This window comes from Salvelinus sp. IW2-2015, linkage group LG14 (genome assembly GCF_002910315.2).
Source record: "Salvelinus sp. IW2-2015 linkage group LG14, ASM291031v2, whole genome shotgun sequence".
Classification (NCBI taxonomy): Eukaryota; Metazoa; Chordata; class Actinopteri; order Salmoniformes; family Salmonidae; genus Salvelinus; species Salvelinus sp. IW2-2015.
In genome coordinates this window covers 28,334,328-28,356,031 of record NC_036854.1, presented here as the reverse complement: position 1 = coordinate 28,356,031, position 21,704 = coordinate 28,334,328, and the positions used below count along the sequence as shown (strand labels likewise).

At 40.5% G+C, this 21,704-nt stretch overlaps 2 protein-coding genes across 2 annotated transcripts in view; one reads left to right on the top strand and one right to left on the bottom strand.

Annotated features, from left to right (window-relative positions):
* Window positions 1-148: 148 nt before the first annotated feature.
* On the bottom strand, window positions 149-16,629 carry tmeff1b (transmembrane protein with EGF-like and two follistatin-like domains 1b). The gene is made up of 10 exons (XM_024000407.1): window positions 15,898-16,629; window positions 9,252-9,361; window positions 8,847-8,976; window positions 8,152-8,178; window positions 7,878-7,974; window positions 5,188-5,336; window positions 2,062-2,118; window positions 1,696-1,816; window positions 1,213-1,374; window positions 149-903 (listed from the first exon to the last, which is right to left on the bottom strand). The coding sequence occupies exons 1-10, from the start codon at window positions 16,052-16,054 to the stop codon at window positions 870-872; spliced, it is 1,044 nt and encodes a 347-aa protein (XP_023856175.1). The 5' UTR covers window positions 16,055-16,629; the 3' UTR covers window positions 149-869.
* Window positions 16,630-17,586: 957 nt separating this feature from the next.
* The window catches only part of si:ch73-173p19.2 (V-type proton ATPase 116 kDa subunit a 1), a 16,028-nt gene continuing 11,910 nt past the window's right edge, over window positions 17,587-21,704 (top strand). Inside the window, exon 1 of the mRNA XM_070446605.1 lies at window positions 17,587-17,788. Within this exon, the coding sequence (XP_070302706.1) occupies window positions 17,672-17,788 (117 nt within the window). The 5' untranslated portion in view covers window positions 17,587-17,671. The remainder of the gene's footprint in view (window positions 17,789-21,704) is intronic.

The window sequence follows — 21,704 nt, the reverse complement described above, 5'->3', positions numbered from 1 at the left end:
CTCTATCTGAAAAATGAGTCGGGTTTGACATTAACCCATTATTACTGTAACAATATTACAATCTCACAATAACATTACATGAATATAACTACAGACTTATTCTGGTTCTGTAATTGAACTATTTGTACTCATATGAAGACAACATGAGTGTTTGGAACACAGATATTTTAATACCACAAACGACATCACTAAACACATTTTCACAGCTCATGCAATATACAGAATCTACAATCAAATATGTTTACAACTATTTCATTAACAATAATACAAACAACATCAGAACATCAAAAACGACAAATTATATATAAAAACATTTAAATTAGTACCTAGTGGGAAAAAGTGTTCCATCCCCGGAATGGTATATTGAAAAGTAACCAAAACAAACTGTACACATCAGCTTATACCTCATTTATAGAAAACTGCATTTGGTATATCGTTGAATTTTGTAAAAACAAAACATAAACAAAGAAGTAAAATGTACTGAGAGAAAGTCACTAAAGCTGAAGCTAGGTGTCCAAGGTTTGTGTGCCTAAAGCTACCACCACCACCACCTTGCAAACATTGGATGATCAGATAAAAATAGCTGTCCTTTTTCTGCCCGTTGAAAAAAATTATAATGCAGCAGTCTGACAAAAAAAGCATCAAGAGCTGCATATGTCCATAGAGGAGAGAAAAATAAGGCCCCATTATAAAAAAATATATAAATGTCCATTCAAAATAAAGGAGGCACAAAACAACAGATATCAAAATGCGATCCATGAGGTGCAATCCAAAATGCATTAAAATAAAAAAATAACAAACAGCTACATCATCCTGGATGAAGTCCCAGGGGAAAATGTCCCAGAGGGAAAATGTCCCAGGTGTTGCGTTTATCTTCGTCCCCTCTGGTTTTTGGGACACCTCCTATTTTAAAAAGGAAAAAAAATGAATAAAAACAAACTCTACATTTTGACTGCACCTCAAAGTACAGCATTCTGAACTGTAGAACTTAAAGACATATGAAATGAATTACAAAATTAGCATAGTATGTATGAATACACTTTTGTCAAGTGACACACATTTGGCGTAGTGTCTTCCAAAAGACTTGCAAAATCATGCTACTGTATGTTGTTTACAAAAATGACATAAGCAGATTACATGTTTCTGTCTTTTATAAGCCTATCAGAAATGTGCTAATAAGATCACATAGGTCACTTTGGAGAACACACCCACCTTGTGAAACACATGACAACGGCGACGATGATGGCGATCTGTACGGCTCCGATGATGGCCGCTATGAGAACGTAGTGGAGTTTCTGTCCACTGGGAACCACGTACAGGATGTTGAAGTCTTGGATCTCCTCACACTGCTGGCCAGTGTAGCCTGAATCACACCTGAGAAGTCAAGCAACCAGGTAGCACTTAATCTCATGATACAGAAATTACCAGGTGTTCACTAAGAAATGACACACACACAGTAATTACCTATGAACTAAGAAAAAAGACACACAGAACACATCGTTGCTGTCAGATGAAAACATCATCTTCAAAACAGAAAAAACAGTCATATTTTCCCATTAACAAACATACAATTATGAAACATAAGACACTATTTTGAATAAATGTTTACATTTGTAAAAATGTAGTTACAAGGTTTTCATTCGACAGCGACGATATGCAGGTAAGTAAAAAAAAAAGGACACCACATTATCTTACCGGCACGTGGGGATGCTATACTTGATTTCACATTGGCCGTGTTCACAGAAGTTGGCGTAGTCCTCTGTGCAGGGGGTGGGGATCTCTCCATAAGCTCTATCCTCCCCTATGTCTGCCGTGTCTTTAAAGGTATAAAGAAAATCGCGGTCATTGATATTGTTTATATACATTTTAATGAGTGAGCTAGGCCTTGTCATCATTTGCAAATCAAATATAACTGAAATGTATCGTCGAGCAGAAATATTATTTGTAATATTCAGCATAACATCACTATTCCCATATAGACAACATGAACCGTGGTCTGAGAGATAAATCATCTACCATAACAACATCATAACGGAGTGTGGTAAATGGGAGCAACCTTACCAAAAAGATCAGTCTTGCTTTTGCTACCATCGTCTTTGTCTTTTTTCTGCCCTTTTTCTGAAAACAAGACACATATTTGTGAGTGCAACACAGACCCAGTATCGCCCAMTATTTCAACAAGGCCCTTTATCTACTTCCCCTTTAAGGGATAGCAGCATTTTAAATGTGAAATAATTCATTAGGCTACCTTAGAAATAGTTTTTCTACTGTAAGAAGTTGAAGAGAAATTGAATTGGAGTGACTCAGGGAATCAGTGTTCCAGCTCTATGTTCTTGGAGTTGGAGAACCGTAATCATAAGGATTATACGACTGATCATAAGAGGCCTGAAAACTGCCCCCACATTATTTTTATGCCTGGAGCAAGCGGTGGCACGGTCACATTATGGTCTCATCCCATTACTCAGTGCTGGCTTGATAGAGATAGTAATTTACATGCATTTCAGCTCCACCTCAAGAATAGAATAGAAATACTATTTTGACTCTAATATAGTACATGTCCAACATTTGCAATTGCAGTAAGCTAGCATCATCATAAAAATAAATTTGGTTGATCAACAAACCAGTTATATGATGTGGATTTTGTACAAGTAAGATACCTACCATTTCTATAACAAATTAATAACCTACAGTACTGTTTAGGATGCTCATTGACAATAAGACGACCATAGACACAATGTGAGGGGTATGGCGGGTTTCTATTTTGGCCAGTCGCCGTAGGAGGCTGCTGGTAACTCTGACAGACAGTTATTGTAATGCATGGAATCATTTGCAATGCTCATTTGCATTACCAAATGAAACAAATGACAGATAAGTGGTGAGTGGCTGGGTTTAACTTGAGGGGAATTTGGCCTGTTGGGATGTAGGGTGACACAGGCATGCTTCAGCTTCACTGCATTTAATGGCCCTCCTGCAACAATTGGCCAACTGCACCGTCAGCAGAAATGCCTCGCAACTGATTTAAGAAGAGATAGACACGTACTGTACATAGGGGTCACATGACAAATGTTGTTAAAACACATATCAGGCTATGCACAACAATTACTATCTGGGAATGAATGTAATAACACCATGGTTGCCAATAATATCACCATGGTTGCCAATAATATCACCATGGTTGCCAATAATATCACCATGGTTGCCAATAATATCACCATGGTTGTATACAATGTGAAATCCCACTATAGGAATATTGGAACAGCCATAACTAGTTATTAGGTTTCCACGGTGGGATGCATTCTATTCAAGTTTAGATTCATTCCATATGTGGGACAAAACAGTTCATTATTTGTGTAAATTGATATTTTAGATCTAGATTTTGGGACAAATTTCAAATAGGGACATTTTTTGTGTGGTATGGCATCGCACTCAGATAAAGAACTACATTGGAGAAATGGCTTTAAACTGATTTTCTAATAAGAATGGAGAAACATAGACTTAGCTATCACCATGTATAAAGCTGTTGTAGATAGGGGTGAACCTAATAGACTTAGCTATCACCATGTATAAAGCTGTTATAAGTAGGGGTGAACCTAATAGACTTAGCTATCACCATGGTATAATAAGCTGTGTAAGTAGGGGTGAACCTAATAGACTTAGCTATCACCATGTAAAAAGCTGTTGTAAGTAGGGGTGAACCTAATAGACTTAGCTATCACCATGTATAAAGCTGTTATAAGTAGGGGTGAACTATAGACTTAGCTATCACCATGTTTAAAGCTGTTATAAGTAGGGGTGAACCTAATAGGACTTAGCTATCACCATGTATAAAGCTGTTATAAGTAGGAATGAACTGTCGTGTAAATTCTAATTAATGAAGAGAGACCTTGTTATTTCTTCAAACAATCAACCTTTATTTTTGTTAAGAATTGCAATAKTGGAGCTGGTCGACCCTACACTCTGAGGTGGAAGGTCAGAGCTCAATGACACAAGAAGTGCAGGAACCTTATATAATCAGGCTGTCTTATGCAAGCATATACAAAACACGTGATCTGTGTGTACATGTGTGGAGAAACAGGAAATCACTCTAGACATAGTTCCTCATACATTAGCCAGCAAGCACCTTTTGTTGTCTGCCCAGATGATAGATGGTTTCACACATACACACCTACACATACACAACCATTCYCTCAGCAACAGGCTAATACCAGGACAACAGCTTTATCAATGGTGTGCGGGATACAACACTTTGCTCTGCTTTCAGAGATTAAGAGGAACCAGTTCATTCTCTTCTGACTAATAGGAAACCATAGGTCACGCCGGTCAGCTCTTGGCTGTGCYCACAGAACGAACCATAGGGACCTACTTCCCTAGTTAGGTTCCTATACTGAACACACAAGACAGGGTGAAACAGGCCGATATTAGTGCACACACATTTCTATCTTATGTGATCAAGTTTCTTTAACAATCTCAACCTTAATGCCTTAAGCAATTCAGTTTAAGGAAAGATCTTTGAGTATACAAGCATCAGCAAGGTTTAACAGAAATTTCCCTCACAGAACCTAATAGACTTAGCTATCCCCATGTGTAAAGCTGTTGTAAGTAGGGGTGAACCTAATAGACTTAGCTATCCCCATGTACAAAGCTGTTGTAAGTAGGGGTGAACCTAATAGACTTAGCCATCACCGTATACTGTAGCATAGCATAGTGCACGGTCCTAGTGAGAATCGATCAACCAATTGGAGTGGGGATCATATTTGAATTGCCCTTCCTGTGTTCACAACAGAGGCATCAGAGTTTGACATTAACTAGCCATCATATAGTTTACTGGCTGTGTAGAGTGATGCAGGGGAAAGTCATGACTTGGAAGGAGGGATGTTTATATTAACACACTACGCATCAGGAATATCAGGACTGGCAACAGAAACACAGGGGAGGATATCTAGGACATTGTATTCAACATGAAGGCATTATATCATCTACACTAAAAATTGTGATTTGTTCTCTTTCCTTGAGACTGTGAAAAATAAATGAAATCCATCGAAAGCCCAATGTTTTCCCCCCCTGAAATAATCCTCTTTATAACACAATACAATATAATAATGCAATGCAATGCAGGGTAAATGCAGTAAATTGGACATAAAATTACATGCTTCTAAATTAGATTTTAAGATGAAAATGTGGCATTACCTGGACATCTCCCCAGATGCTTCACGTCAATCTTCACCTGCTTCAAGCACGATGCCTCTCTTACGTGACAGGGGGCACTGTAGGAGTTTCCGTCTGTTCCACACACCGGGTTGTCATTATGGCCACTGCAGTCAATGTTGCACATGCACCTGGGTGTCGAAGAAAACTTTTATATAAACATCTGTTTAATGATCACTGTATGAACACTGTATGAACACTGTATGAACACTGTATGAACACTGTATGAACACTGTATGAACACTGTATGAACACTGTATGAACACTGTATTAACACTGTATGAACACTGTATTAACACTGTATTAACACTGTATGAAAATCTGTATGAACATTGTAATGAACACTGTATTAAACACTGTATGAACACTGTATGAACACTGTATTAACACTGTATTAACACTGTATGAACACTGCAACATTAAAAGCTCTAAACATACACCATCAATCAAACGGAATGGAATGTGACAACCCAGGACCCCAGTATATGGAGAAAATAACAGAAGATTTGAAAGGAGGACTAGCGGTCGCTAAGGATTCAGATAATTGGGACCCAAATAAAGAAGTCCCCCTTTCAGAAACTACTGGTTGCACAATAACATACCTTTAAAACCAATACGTTTTTCCAACAACTTTAGCATCCCACCAACTTTTTTCCACCTTTTCTTTATATCTGAACAGTGTTGCCGGTATCAAAGCCYAAACTTTTATTTCCGCAAACCGACCTAGCCATGATTGCGATAAAGTTCTGCCTATGGCTTAGTATGAAATGTAGCCGTAATGCTGAGGCGGCATTGGCGCGCACTATGCTCTGGTTGCTAGGCAGCGCCCGTTACTACTATCCTCCTGGCAGTTGTAAACTTTGCGAGGCATGTCACCACACACACTGGTTTCTTAACCACAACTGGATGGATCCATAAATAATTACTGTGGGAATAAATATTACTGAATGACAGAAAATACTGGAATAAAGTAGGCTAATGCAATTGAAGGCATCAAATTATTGGTTACTGTAACTCCAAAAGTCATCTCATTGTTATAATACATTTGAAGCAATAGCAACTATTTCAGCAGCGTTTTGTGCTGCTTTGAGACAAGTGTGGAGATCAATTAATGTCATAATATTCTCCGTTTGGATATTAGTTAGGCAACAATTAGGCTGTGGAAATGTTAGCTAAGTTGAGGTGAGTGCTGCTCATGATCACCTTGTCTAGTTGGTTCATTCATTAGCACTGGTCAGAACATTTTGCCTGCATGTTATGTAACTTAACAAGTGGATCATTTTTCTCTTCACTCACAGTCGCTTAGTGGCCTAGGCCTTCTCCTGACCAAAATCCTGTGACTTGTCTAAATCAATCAATGTGATTTTGCTTCACTGAATATCCATCCGTCTGTATATTTGGTTAATTCTCTGGCTGGGCAGATAAGTGGAGGTGGTATAGCTCATCTATCACCGATCAGAAACATTTAGCATGCTGTAATGTAGCCTAAATCAACTGTAGGTCTATCACTGATCAGAAACATTTAGCATGCTGTAATGTAGCCTAAATCAACTGTAGGTCTATCACTGATCAGAAACATTTAGCATGCTGTTGTAACAGTATAACTTTAAATCGTCCCCTCGCCCCGACACGGGCGCGAACCAGGGACTTTCTGCACACATCAACAACGGTCGCCCACGAAGCATCGTTARCCATCGCTCCACAAAAGCTGCGGCCCTTGCAGAGCAAGGGGAAACCCTACTTCAAGTCTCAGAGCAAGTGACGTAACCGATTGAAACGCTATTAGCGCGTACCCGCTAACTAGCTAGCCATTTCACATCCGTTACACTGTAATGTAGCCTAAATCAACTGTAGGTCTATCACTGATCAGAAACATTTAGCATGCTGTAATGTAGCCTAAATCAACTGTAGGTCTATCACTGATCAGAAACATTTAGCATGCTGTAATGTAGCCTAAATCAACTGTAGGTCTATTATTTTGCTCGAGCAACTCCAAAAGCCTGCAGAGTTTGTGAAATATAAACATGAAATTCACATGCTTTTGAAAATATACAATAGATAGATATTATTTTGGTATGGTGATGAAGATACTCTCAATGTAAGACACTACACCTGCTCCCTAACAAAGCGGAGTGAGGTCAGGAAAAATACAAAACGTGGATAATAAAAGCATGGGTTCAGTTTCAAAATATCACCTTTTTTTATTTGACAGCAGTTCCACACGCTGTCGTTGTGTGATGCAAGTTGTATGGGAAAAGCATTATTTGTATTTTATTCTGTTATATTTAATTATATTCTTAGCCTACTGTAAAATATATGTGTGTTTACTGTGATCAGGGTAGTCTTGTCTGTTTACTGAACTAAATAACTTGATTTCATGTGCATGGCACAGCCATGTATCCTATAGGATGCACAGGCCAGTAATATAATTCAACTCAAAATATGCCATTCTAATCTTATAAAAATACATTTTATTAGTCTTATAATGTTTCTTAGGACCTGCCTAAAACATAATGGATTTCTTTGTGATGGTGAAAGCTTTTCCTGGAAAGGATGTGGCAAAAATGGGCCTGTATGAATTAGGTTCTAAAAAACATAGCCTGATTTATTTTATAGGCAACATACCGTGAAGTCTTTCTGTAAAGGGTATAATTCCAGAAGAAAGTACTCACAAGATATCCTCAGAGTCCACATCGCATTCTGCTCCAAACTTGCAGGTGCCACATTTTGTAGGCTTTTTCCCTCTGCCTGTGCCTGATCCTTCATCATCTGTAGGAAAGGAGTATAATAAAAATGTGCTGTTAGCTGTCAACAAAGTTAATATTGTTCCATTAGTGTTTGGATTTGCAAAGCTTTTCTTTTAGCAAGCTCTTTCTGTAACATTGTAACATGGGTTGGCAAGTCCAACTTATTAAAGTGAAGCAAGACCAAGTTACAGCACTATACCTCCGTCACCCGATCCGGAACTGCCATCTGTGAGTTAGAGCATAGAAAATGAGTTAGTTTCAGCTTAATCTAAATGAGTAATAAGGCAATGACTAGGGACAGTTTAGAGAGAGGAAAAAGTGATCTGTCTGCTGCATCCTGACACTCACCTGTAGAGCAGGCCCCTTCAGAGACCTGTGATATGGACTTCTGCTGCATCCTGACACTCACCTGTAGAAGCAGGCCCCTTCAGAGACCTGTGATATGGACTTCTGCTGCATCCTGACACTCACCTGTAGAGCAGGCCCCTTCAAGAACCTGTGATATGGACTTCTGCTGCATCCTGACACTCACCTGTAGAGCAGGCCCCTTCAGAGACCTGTGATATGGACTTCTGCTGCATCCTGACACTCACCTGTAGAGCAGGCCCTTCAGAGACCTGTGATATGGACTTCTGCTGCATCCTGACACTCACCTGTAGAGCAGGCCCCTTCAGAGACCTGTGATATGGACTTCTGCGGCATCCTGACACTCACCTGTAGAGCAGGCCCCTTCAGAGACCTGTGATATGGACTTCTGCGCATCCTGACACTCACCTGTAGAGCAGGCCCCTTCAGAGACCTGTGATATGGACTTCTGCTGCATCCTGACACTCACCTGTAGAGCAGCCCCTCAGAGACCTGTGATATGGACTTCTGCTGCATCCTGACACTCACCTGTAGAGCAGGCCCCTTCAGAGACCTGTGATATGGACTTCTGCTGCTTGCACGCTGCTCTCCTCATGAAGCACTCATTCTGGAAGGTGTCTCCGTTGGACCCACAAACAGAGATGTACTTCTTAGAGCACTGGAACACAACGGGTAATGGTAGGATTTTAGAGTTACTGAACCATCGTAGCCTAGACCTTACCATTTCTGAGGACAGGAACCTGAAAGCGCATATAACATTATTAATGCCTATAGACTTCAGAAATAATTTATAAGCAAATGCAATGCTAACGGATGGCAAAGGGTTGTGCCACATTTGGATAAACCATTCCTGCTTGCTTTCTTGCTCATAGTGATGGCAGTCTTATTTCACAACAGAGAACATGATAACATTTTRCCCACTGTGTTACTTACATGGAACTGGCAGACACATTTCAGGTCAGCCCCGTTTTCTCGACAGGTTCCCCCGTAACGACATGTTGCAGCATCACACACTCTCAGGTCACTCTTCTTCTCAGATGCATCTGTAAAACAGAAAGGTGTTCCTATCAGCAAGGCAGTGAAATACCATTGTTTTACAAAGAGATTAAGTAGAGATATATTTTCCAGGTTACAATAAAACCATCTAAATATTTTTGACAATGTATCTAGTGTAGGCTACTAGTATCCATGTGATATAGCTTTTCTATCTTTGAGAATAACATATGAATAATTGAGCCTAAGCTCTATTTTTACTAAGAGTATATGAAATAGTGTGAAACCCTGTATAGCTATGCTTGTATAATTCATGTTCCATAACACACCCTCAACTTCCCACTCAAATTTGTACACAAACACAGTATTTTCCCTCATTTGTATCTTACCTTAAATACAGTTAGCCTGGAATCCAAATCAATATGCTTTGTTTCACCATGAAACGGAGTAAATCAGTTAGGATTCCAGGCTAAAATCCAGTATGAACCAAAGTTAATTAACTCCTTGCAACTCAAGAGTTCACAGACACTCCTTCCAGTAATGACTTTCATCACTTGTATAAGCTCCAAAGCCAATAACAAGCTTCCCCTTTAGCCAGAAATACACTTGAACATCTCTCATACTGGGCAGTATTTATCAGAGGAAGAAGCAAAAATCAATGGCACTAAAAGAGCGAAGATGCGGGTCGCTAGCAGCACGTAGCCACCGGACTGCTTCACCACAACACATCAATAGTAGTAATCTCATCACTTCGTCAATGGGTCTACTAATGAGAGATCTGGTACAGAGAGAGCTTAGCTACACATTGAGAAAGACAGTGCAATGTGCATTGTGCTACTGTCTCTGCCCAGTATAACCGGACTGAGAAATTTAGCCACTAGTCATTCGGACCTCATTTACAAATGCCTTGGCATTACATGATCACGGGAGTCCAAAGCCAAGTACGATCAACAGGGACCTAGATAGTTGACCAGAAAAGATTGGAGGAGAAGGCAATGTGAGAATCTTTAATCAGGAGCTGAAGCACATTATGTGTAAGAAGCATCACGGATAGGATTGATGAGGATTTCAGGTAGCCACGGTAGGCTTACCAGCACAGAGCCAGGTATGCCATCACAATGTGTACGGAATTATGTGTTATGTAATCCTGATATTTAGTGAAAACAAAGCCAGTGCTGTACAACCCGTAGGCTTTCAGTAAACTGTTTAATTCCCCCTGTTGACATGCAGTTGCAGTATATTTAGTTTTTTCCCTAGCTTTGATAACTACAGCAGGAGTGGGAAATGATTGTTGTACTAGAACAACTCTAGGTTCATGGACACCCTGAGGGAGAGTGTTTGACTCCGGAGGAAAGGTAAACACAGAGTTGTAATGGAGGAGTGAGAAGGCCTTCCCAGCCTTCCAGGCAGGTTGGACTGCAGCCATTTACATCCTCCTGGGGTCAACAGCATTATCTCCTAGCCTTCCTATCAACTAACAGCACATTGGAAAAAACCCTGGCCTGTGAGATTTAGAGGGTGGTGGGGGGGGAGACGGAGGGAGGGAGAGAGATGCGGAGAGAGAGAGGAAGAGAAACATAGGAGAGAGGGAAAGAAAGAGAGAGAAAATGAGAGGTGATGGGAATGGAGGAATCATACTGCACTGAGGTTTGACCTGAAGTTCCCTTCTGTTCTCGTTGCCAGTCCCCATGAGAGAGAACCATTTTCAACACACATGATCTGCAATAGGAGCTTTATGTTATCTTATTCCCAAGAGTCTTATTCCCAAGACCTTCTCTGTTAGAGAAGGTCTAAAAACAGGAAGACAATAGTATGCTGCTAATCCAATAGCTTGAGACAGGTAAACGCGCCACAGGGGCTAATAACCCAACCTTTGAACAAATGGGAGGCAAAGTAGTTCCAGGCCAAATATTATCATCAGCCATTCCTAACAATTAGCTCCTCTTCTCAATAGACCAGTCTGTTACTGATAGGCAGTCCTGTGTAGCTCAGTTGGTAGACTATGTCACTTGCAACTACAGGGTTGTGGGGGACCAGTACAAAGAAAGTATGAAAATGTATGCTCTCACTACTAGAGGTCGACCGATTATGATTTTAACGCCGATACCGGTACCGATTATTGGAGGACCAAAAAAAGCCGATACCGATTAATCGGCCGATTTTTTAAAATGTATTTGTAATAATGACAATTACAACAATACTGAATGAACACTTATTTTAACTTAATATAATACATCAATAAAATCTATTTAGCCTCAAATAAATAATGAAACATGTTAAATTTGGTTTAAATAATACAAAAACAAATTGTTGGAGAAGAAAGTAAAAGTGCAATGTGCCATGTAAGAAAGCTAACGTTTAAGTTCCTTGCTCAGAACATGAGAACATATGAAAGCTGGTGGTTCCTTTTAACATGAGTCTTCAATATTCCCAGCTAAGAAGTTTTAGGTTGTAGTTATTATAGGAATTATAGGACTATTTCTCTCTATACGATATGTATTTCATATACCTTTGACTATTAGATGTTCTTATAGGCACTTTAGTATTGCCAGTGCAACAGTATAGCTTCCGTCCCTCTCCTCGCTCCTACCTGGGCTCGAACCAGGAACACATCGACAACAGCCACCCTCGAAGCAGCATTACCCATGCAGAGCAAGGGGAACAACTACTACAAGTCTCAGTGACGGTTGAAACGCTATTAGCGCGCACCCCGCTAACTAGCTAGCCATTTCACATCGGTTACACCAGCCTAATCTCGGGAGTTGATAGGCTTGAAGTCATAAACAGCGCAATGCTTGAAGCATTGCGAAGAGCTGCTGGCAAAACGCACAAAAGTGCTGTTTGAATGAATGCTTACGATCCTGCTGGTGCCTACCAGACTGCTCTATCAAATCATAGACTTAATTATAACATAATAACACACAGAAATACGATCCATAGGTCATTAATATGGTCGAATCCGGAAACTATCATCTCGAAAACAAAACATTTATTCTTTCAGTGAAATACGGAACCGTTCCGTATTTTATCTAATGGGTGGCATCCATAAGTCTAAATATTCCTGATACATTGCACAACCTTCAATGTTATGTCATAATTACGTACAATTCTGGCAAATTAGTTCGCAACGAGCCAGGCGGCCCAAACTGTTGCATATACCCTGAATCTGTGTGCAATGAATGCAAGAGAAGTGACACAATTTCACCTGGTTAATATTGCCTGCTAACCTGGATTTCTTTTAGCTAAATATGCAGGTTTAAAAATATATACTTCTGTGTATTGATTTTAAGAAAGACATTGATGTTTATGGCTAGGTACAGTCGTGCAACGATTGTGCTTTTTTCACAAATGCGCTTTCATTAAATCATCCCCCGTTTGGCGAAGTTGGCTGTCTTTGTTAGGAAGAAATAGTCTTCACACAGTTCGCGACGAGCCAGGCAGCCCAAACTGCTGCATATACACTGACTCTGTTGCAAGAGAAGTGACATAATTTCCATAGTTTAAAGAAATTCATGTTAGCAGGCAATATTAACTAAATATGCAGGTTTAAAAATATATACTTGTGTATTGATTTTAAGAAAGGCATTGATGTTTATGGTTAGGTACACATTGGAGCAACGACAGTCCTTTTTCGCGAATGCGCACCGCATCGATTATATGCAACGCAGGACACGCTAGATAAACTAGTAATATCATCAACCATGTGTAGTTAACTAGTGATTATGATTGATTGATTGATTTTTATAAGATAAGTTTAATGCTAGCTAGCAACTTACCTTGGCTTCTTACTGCATTCGCATAACAGTCAGGCTCCTTGTGGAGTGCAATGTAAGGCAGGTGGTTAGAGCGTTGGACTAGTTAACCGTAAGGTTGCAAGATTGAATCCCCGAGCTGACAAGGTAAAAATCTGTCGTTCTGCCCCTGAACAAGGCAGTTAACCCACCGTTCCTAGGCCGTATTTGAAAATAAGAATGTGTTCTTAACTGACTTGCCTAGTTAAATAAAGGTTAAAAAACATTTAAAAAAAAAATAATAATAATAATGAAATCGGCCCTAATTAATCGGCCATTCCGATTAATCGGTCGACCTCTACTCACTACTGTAAAATGCTCTGGATAAGAGCGTCTGCTAAATTACTCAAATGTAAAAATGTTACTCAACCAATGGTCCCAGTCTCTGTTATAAAGGTAGCTATCCCCCATCTCAGTCACCCTGTACATAAAGGACTATTGACCAAACAGCTAATTTCCTCATTAAAGTCACGCCCTGGGGGTCCTGAAGCTAGACGATTTAAATACGGGTCCTGACCTAAAACTCCTCTGTAATCAAGAAATAGCACCACTGTATAGGATCAGACGTCTTCAAAACACTGTAGTAGTCAGAGAGCATTTACAAGCATTTCACCACACCCGCAATAACATCTGCTACACACGTGTATGTGACCAATAACATCTTGTTTTATTTGAGCAGGACCAGGCCTAGAATTCAGTCTAACAATATTGATCCTGACCAGCACTATAGAAGCATTAGTAATGTAAGTATGGTAATTATTGCTGTTTTACCAATATTTGTTCTTCAGAGACATTTTAGTCATTTAGCAGATGCTCTTATCCAGAGCGACTTACAGTAGTGAGTGCATACATTTTATTTTCACTGGTCCCCTGTGGGGTATCAAACGGACAACCCTGCTGTTGCAAGCACCCTGCTCTACCAACTCGGCTACAGCAGAGCAGCAGTGCAGGTTCACAACAACCATGCTTCCACTGAATTCAACCCAATCAATGCATGCTTTGACAAATAAAATCTGTGTTTCTCAGTGAGAAAGTGGGGAAATGCCACAATTCACTGTATTTAAAGGGACAGTTAACTCCAAAATGTAAATTTTGTCAGATATTTTTTTAGAAGTAGTCTAATGTCAGGTCAAGCTTAATCCACGTCCCACATTATCAGTTGTGTGACCTAGATCCAGCTAAATGCCTCAACCTGAAAACCATGGAAAAGATAAACACACCGGCAGGAAATATGGTGCTTGTATTTTCCATTCAATTCTGAAAGGAATTTTACCCTTTATATCTGGGAGATTTATGGTTGCTAAGGTCACATCTGCTATGGGGTTTTCTGAGCCTGATCAGCACCCAATTATAGGTTGTTTTCATGTGCAGTGAAGAACAACCAGTACCACGGGGAAAAGGAATGGCTCTGTTTATTGAAGGAAGTGAATCGGGTGAGTAGCGAAAGTAAACAAATAGCTTAACACGAGGAAAACAACGACTATTGGTTTTATCAGGAAAGCTATGCCGACATGCTCTTCTTTATAAATCGGAATGCTTTGAAATGAAAAGTAAAACCCTAGGTTACTTAACGAATACCATACATATAGGCCTCCATTTAAAACAGATGCTATGGGAACACTCAGGGCAATTGGGATTAGGTAGAGGGTGGAAATATATCCACATTGTGTTTCCATTCATCTCTAATGTCATCAAGCATAGGCCAAATCATAGGTCAAATCTGGTTCCTCTCTAGATTTCTTCCTAGGCCACTTTAATAAATGGAACACTAGTCACTTTAATAATGCCACTTGAATAATGTTTACATATCTTGCATTACTCATCTCATTATATACTGTATTTTGTACCATCTATTGCATCTTGCCTATGCCGCTCTGTCATTGCTCATCTATATATTTATATTTTCTTATTCCATTCCTTTACTTAGATTTGTGTGTATTAGGTATCTGTTGTGGAATTGTTAGATATTACTTGTTAGATATTGCTGCACTGTCGGAACTAGAAGCGAAAGCATTTCGCTACACTCCCAATAACATGTGCTAACCATGTGTATGTGACCAATAACATTTGATTTGATTTTGATTTGATTTAGGTTCCTGGATTTTCTAGGGAGTTTTTCCTAGCCACCATGCTTCTACACCTGCATTGCTTGCTGTCTGGGGTTTTAGGCTGGGTTTCTGTATAAGCACTTTGTGACATCTGATGATGTAAAAAGAGCTTTATAAATAAATGTGATTGATTGAAAGTCACACTGAATGTTGTCTTCCATCCAGATCATCCTGATGGTGGAACCACACCCCCCAATTTGACCAATGATGACACTGTATACAAACAAAAGTCATTACTCCTAACCAGGAAACTGAGCACTGGCAGTTTCCATTTAATAATGAAACAACCAAAGAGAGCAGGACAATCCAGGGTGGGGTTCACAGATGGAAATTATTTCCCTGCATGCACCTCACCAGAGGGGACAGATCGAGGCATCCCCCAAATACACATAGGCATATCCAATCTAATTTCTCAAAAAACATGCATTGATCCACAGTGATTCCGCGTATGAAGCAGGGCCACTCAGTGCCGTATTTCCGACTAATTCAGACTAAGTGAGCATGATGTTCTTTGTCTGCTGGTCAAGGATGCCCAATTACCGAGCAGCGTTAATTCAGCAAGGAGGATAACCTACCTCCAGGGTCCTATGTAGCAAAAACACAATTTGTTTGATAAACCCAAATTATTTCCCTATAAGAACTTGCTTTGTCAAAGTGAACTGATAAAGTAAATGTGTTGATACTCACCTAGGCAGCCCTTGCCTTTTCCTGAGACACATTCGCTGCTCTGAGAGTATGAAGCTTGTGCTCCATGCAGTGTAGAGACGGCCAAAAGGCAGAGGACCAAGGAGAGAAAACGGCCTGCGGAGGGTCCGTGAGATGAGAGGGGATATCCTCTGGACATGATGCTTACAATGCTGTGTAGAATGGACACACTGTCGTTTCCTATGTTTCCTAACCTATGCTTTTTTCAAATTGCAGAAATATTCCAACGAATCCACCAGATGTGTATGGACACCCAACGAACAAAACGCGATGTTATTTGCAAACGGTTTCACCCACGGCTAAAAGAAGGTTTCATCTCCAACGCAGAAAGGGGATTTTCTCCCAGGATAGCCATAGAAAAACACCATTATCTCGGACTTTAGCACACAAATTGCATAAACCAAATGTCGGGTTGACTCTACTGGTCGCTCGACTGACCGTCGTACAGATAGGGTGTGCGATCATGGGCTATTTTGACTGTCGCCTTTACCTTTGACGTGCCTGCCTTTCTCTATTTTATCCCAGCGGAAAATATCCTTGGTTAAAATGTCCCTCCTTCATCAACACAATCCCAGCAAAGGCGAAAATATATTGTGTTGTTGTAGCAATTTACCCAGACAATGTCCTAGTGAGGTTTTGTGTATCACCATCAACAAAGGACTTCGGTGAAGCTTGGGGATCACATGACGCGAGACCACCCCCATCATTGAAGCACGCTTTGCGATGGAGGGGCAATATAACCCCTTATAAATAAAATATGTGTGGGGAGGGGATTCCGATTGTACCCTGGTAGGACACGTTATAACGCGACAGTTACTAATCCTGTATAAAGCCTACCACCTATGAGACCAGCCGGAGGTTACAGCCTAAATCTAAACTGTATTTTGTAACATGGAAATTAAGACAATTAAGCCTAAAGAAATTAGAATTATTAGAATTATTTTTTKTTAAAAATAAAAATAAATCTTCAGATGCAGGCCTTATGTGCTATTTTACACAGATCAGAAAATAAGGGGTAGCCTATATCTGGCAGATGGAGAATACAGATATACATTTTACCAATCCATGTTCAATTGATTATTTCCAAGTCATGTTATTCTTAACAAATTATATCCCAGATTCACAATTATACCATTTCTAAAAAGCTTTACATTCTAAACACTGATTATTATGACACTGTCTTTATATTAAACACACTGATTATTATGGTACTGTCTTTATATTAAAAACACTGATTATTATGGCACTGTCTTTATATTAAAAACACTGATTATTATGGCACTGTCTTTATATTAAAAACACTGATTATTATGGCACTGTCTTTCAGTAGCAGTTTGCCTCAAGAGTAGCCTCACTAGAGGCTTATAACATGATTTTGATCATGGTTTATAACATGGCTTATAACATGGCTTATAACATGGTTTATAACATGGCATATAACGTGGTTTATAACATGGCTTACTTATTCAATGGCTTATTAAATGGCTAATCTCTATGGCTCACTCAGCCCTTATACGGCACAGTATATCATGTGGTGTTGGTGAGTACCACAGCAGCAGTGTCATTATTGATCCCGATGACACAACCACTCTTTCCATTTCATGTTTGGGCTGCCCTTCAAAAGACACATTGAAGGGTAGTCTAGCCTGTATCAGAAATGTGAGGTGCTTGCTGTGAATGTTCTTATTCCAAGACCACAACACATGGTTTTGTTATAGGATTACCTAAGGCAAATCAGGACAAGTTTGACTAAAATATGGAGTCCTTTTTTCGGAGTGAAGAGATGTGTCTTGTCCAGCTGTTTTTCCAAACTGAGTCAGCTCACAACTGCATCAATGAGCTAGGGCATCTAGGACTGGTGCAATTTAAAGATGTGAGTAAAAACAACCACATTTCCAGGGAAACTTATGGAAATGTGGTACATACTATAGTAACTAAACTATGTTAACGGAAAGTTCTTTACATTTGAGGCTACTCGTCTAACCCTTTTATAGTATGACTTTTTCAATATTTTTCATGTATTGGGTATTAGTAGAAGTTAACAAAATAAACACAGACCTTTGTAGTTGAAATAGCCCGTATTAAACCGAGCACAGTATGGCTAATGGTATGAAGGTCAAATCCATTTAACTGCATGCCAGTCTAATACATATTGATTCCACCATGTACACTGGCTTAATATTGACACGTTGCTGTAAGTTGACATAATATAGAGTCATTAACACTGTAAGTTCATATAATATAGAGTCATTAACACCTATAGATTAAGCACATGATAACTTGAATCTGTTGTATAAAATAGATAAACAAATATCGACATTGTATTCCCATTTGAACTTTGCTATGATTTAAAATGGTTGAAAGCGCAGTGATAGACTTTGGTGGACAACTAAACCAATAATCAGACATGGTTTTTCCATTGGAATTTGGTTGTGCTCTTTCGATGGTTGAAAGCTCAGTGGTAACAGATTGGAAAGTCAACTAACTATTGGCGTGTCTTTTGAGAGGGAGAATATAGATTTGTAACCTCATTGATATCAAATATTACCCAATTATCGAACGTTGAAATGACAAGTTGTGTTCAAGGAAATATTCACAAATATATTCTCTGCGAAAGGCTCTCCAAACCAGTTTATGAAGTAGGTAATCTACCAATTGGTGCTGAAAAAATATACAATATGCAATATTTGTATGGCTTTCTGTCATTGATCCCTAATATTCTATGACCCCTTCTCTCAATATATTATGAGTCTGTCGAGAAAATTCTAAATCAAGTACACTGTATTTAAAGGGATGGCATTCATTGAATTGGAATTTCACTTTACTACTGAATTGTCTGACCTCAATTCAAATTAACCCCAAACTTGTGTTGTCGCCCAGGTGAGAGAGGAGCTTCGGGATGATGGGTCCCAGGACACTCCGGTTCCACACAGGAACATGTGGCCCACAGGACCCAAAGGAACCAAGGGACTGCAAGGAGTTGCAGGTCAGCTCCTCATGAAATGACCATCACCAGCATAATTAACATAAAACATGAGTGATACAGATTGATGGCAGAATGAACATTTTTATAAAGCAGTAGATCCAGCATCAGTAGGGACAATGTCATTGAAACAGCCATATAAATAGAATTACTAGTACGACATGCTATTGCCTTTGATCTGGGAAGCTTTCTCCTCTAGTAATTGTATTTCTTTGACACAGCAGCTTAACCCACATGACCCTCCTCTCTTTGTCCTCTCATGGACATTTGTTCTTTCATCCACAGGTCAAAAGGGAGAAAATGGAATGTATCACTCCATTGATGATCCCACCTCCTCCCGGACCCGTAGGCGCACCCGGTCAACCAGCCTTCCTGCTTCACTGCGGCCCGGGATCCAACGGTTTGAGGGACAGAAAGGTAGGGACTGATGTGGGTCAACGGAAGCCCCTAAATCTGGGCCCTGTAACTTCCGGCGCCGACCAAAGATGCCGCCTGCTTCGCAGTTCCTTGGAAAATATGCAGTATTTTGTTTTTTTATGTGTTATTTCTTACATTGTACCCAGTAATCTTAGGTTCATTACATACCAGTCGGAGGAACTATGAATATACGATTAACGTCAACTCACCATCGTCCTACCAGGAAATAGACTTTCCTGAAACCATCCAGTGTTTTCCTTCCACCCAATACAATGGATCTGATCCAGCCGGCGACCCTATGCGACGCCGTAAAAGGGGCAAACGTTAGCGGTCTCCTGGTCAGCTTCGGAGACGGGCACATCGCGCTCCACTCCCTAGCATACTACTCGCCAATGTCCAGTCTCTTGACAATAAGGTTGATGAAATCCGAGCACGGGTAACATTCCAGAAGAGACATCAGGGATTGCAACGTCTCTCTGCTTCACGAAACATGGCTAACTAAAGAGACGCTAACGGAGTCGCGTGCAGCCAGCTGGTTTTCTTCACGAACATCGCGCCGACAGAAACATAAATTCTTTCTGGTAAGAAGAGGGCGGGAGTGTATGCCTTATGATTAACGAGACGTAGTGTGATCATAAACAACATACAGAACTCAAGTCATTCTGTTCACCTGATCTAGAACTCCTCACAATCAAATGTCGACCGCATTATCTACCAAGGGAATTCTCTCGATTATAATCACAGCCATTCATCGTAGCTATGGGGATTTTAACAAGGCTAATCTAAAAACAAAACCTCCTAAATCTATCAGCATATCGATTGTGCTACCAGGGCTGGTAAAACCCTGGATCATTGTTTATACTAACTTCCGCGACGCATATAAGGCCCTCCCCCGCCCTCCTTTCGGAAAAGTGACACGACTCCATTTTGTTGATTCCAGCCTAACAAACGAAACTAAAACAAACAAGCTCCCGCGCTCAGGTCTGTTCAACGCTGGTCCGACCAATCTGATTCCACGCTTCAAGACTGCTTCGATCACGCGGATTGGAATAGCTGTTCCGCATTGCAAACAGTGTAGCTATTCTCTCCGCAAAGCAATCAAACAGGCTAAGGCCAGTACAGAGACAATAAGAGTCGCAATTCAACAAGCTCAGACACAAGAGGTAGAGTGCAGGTCTACAGTCAATCACGGATTACAAAAAGAAAACCAGCCCAGCGCGGACCAGGATGTCTTGCTCCCAGACAGGCTAAATAACTTTTTGCTGGCTTTGAGGACAATACAGTGCACTGACCACGGCCCGCTACCAAAATCTGCGGGCTCTCCTTCACTGCAGCCGAGTGAGTAAAACATTTAAACGTGTTAACCCTCGCAAGGCTGCAGGCCCAGACGCATTCCCAGCCGCCGTCCTCAGAGCATGCGCAGACCAGCTGGCTGGTGTGTTTACGGACATATTCAATCAATCCTTATCCCAGTTCTGCTGTTCCCACATGCTTCAAGAGGGCCACCATTGTTCTGTTCCCAAGAAACTAAGGTAACTGAGCTAAACGACTACCGCCCCGTAGCACTCACTTCCGTCATCATGAATGTGCTTTGAGAGACTAGTGAAGGACCATATCACCTCCACCCTACCGACACCCTAGAACCCACTCCAATTTGCTTACCGACCCAATAGATTCCACAGACGACGCAATCGCAACCACACTGCACACTCGCCCTAACCCATCTGGACAAGAGGAATACCTATGTGAGAATGCTATTCATCGACTACAGCTAGCGCATTTTTTAACACCATAGTACCCTCCAAACTCGTCTCAAGCTCGGACCCTGGTCTCGACCCCGCCCTGTGCACTGGGTCCTGGACTTCCTGACGGGCGCCCCCAGGTGGTGAGGTAAGGTAACAACATCTCCACCCCGCTGATCCCAACACTGGGGCCCCACAAGGGTGGTTCTGAGCCCTCTCCTGTACTCCCTGTTCACCAGACTGCTGTGGCCATGCACGCGCCTCCAACTCAATCATCAAGTTTTGCGGATGACACTACAGTGGTAGGCTTGATTACCAACAACGACAGAACGGCCTACAGGGAGGAGGTGAGGGCCCTCGGAGTTTGGTGTCAGGAAAATATAACCTCACACCAACTGTAAGTTGACATAATATAGAGTCATTAACACTGTAAGTTGAAATAATATAGATCATTAACACTGTAAGTTGACATAATATAGAGTCATTAACACTGTAAGTTGACATAATATAGAGTCATTAACACTGTAAGTTGAAATAATATAGAGTCATTAACACTGTAAGTTGACATAATATAGAGTCATTAACACCTGGAAGTTGGACATAATATAGAGTCATAGTAACACTGTAAGTTGACATAATATAGCAGT

What these genes read in the sequence shown, in the direction of transcription:
- tmeff1b (XM_024000407.1), bottom strand. Translation starts at nt 16,054, where the DNA reads ATGTCCAGAGGATATCCCCTCTCATCTCACGGACCCTCCGCAGGCCGT. An exon ending in GTGGACTCTGAGGATATCTT is followed by an intron (nt 5,337 to 7,877) that starts GTGAGTACTTTC and finishes TTCGACACCCAG; the next exon opens with GTGCATGTGCAACATTGACT. An exon ending in GTTGTCATGTGTTTCACAAG is followed by an intron (nt 904 to 1,212) that starts GTGGGTGTGTTC and finishes TTTTTAAAATAG; the next exon opens with GAGGTGTCCCAAAAACCAGA.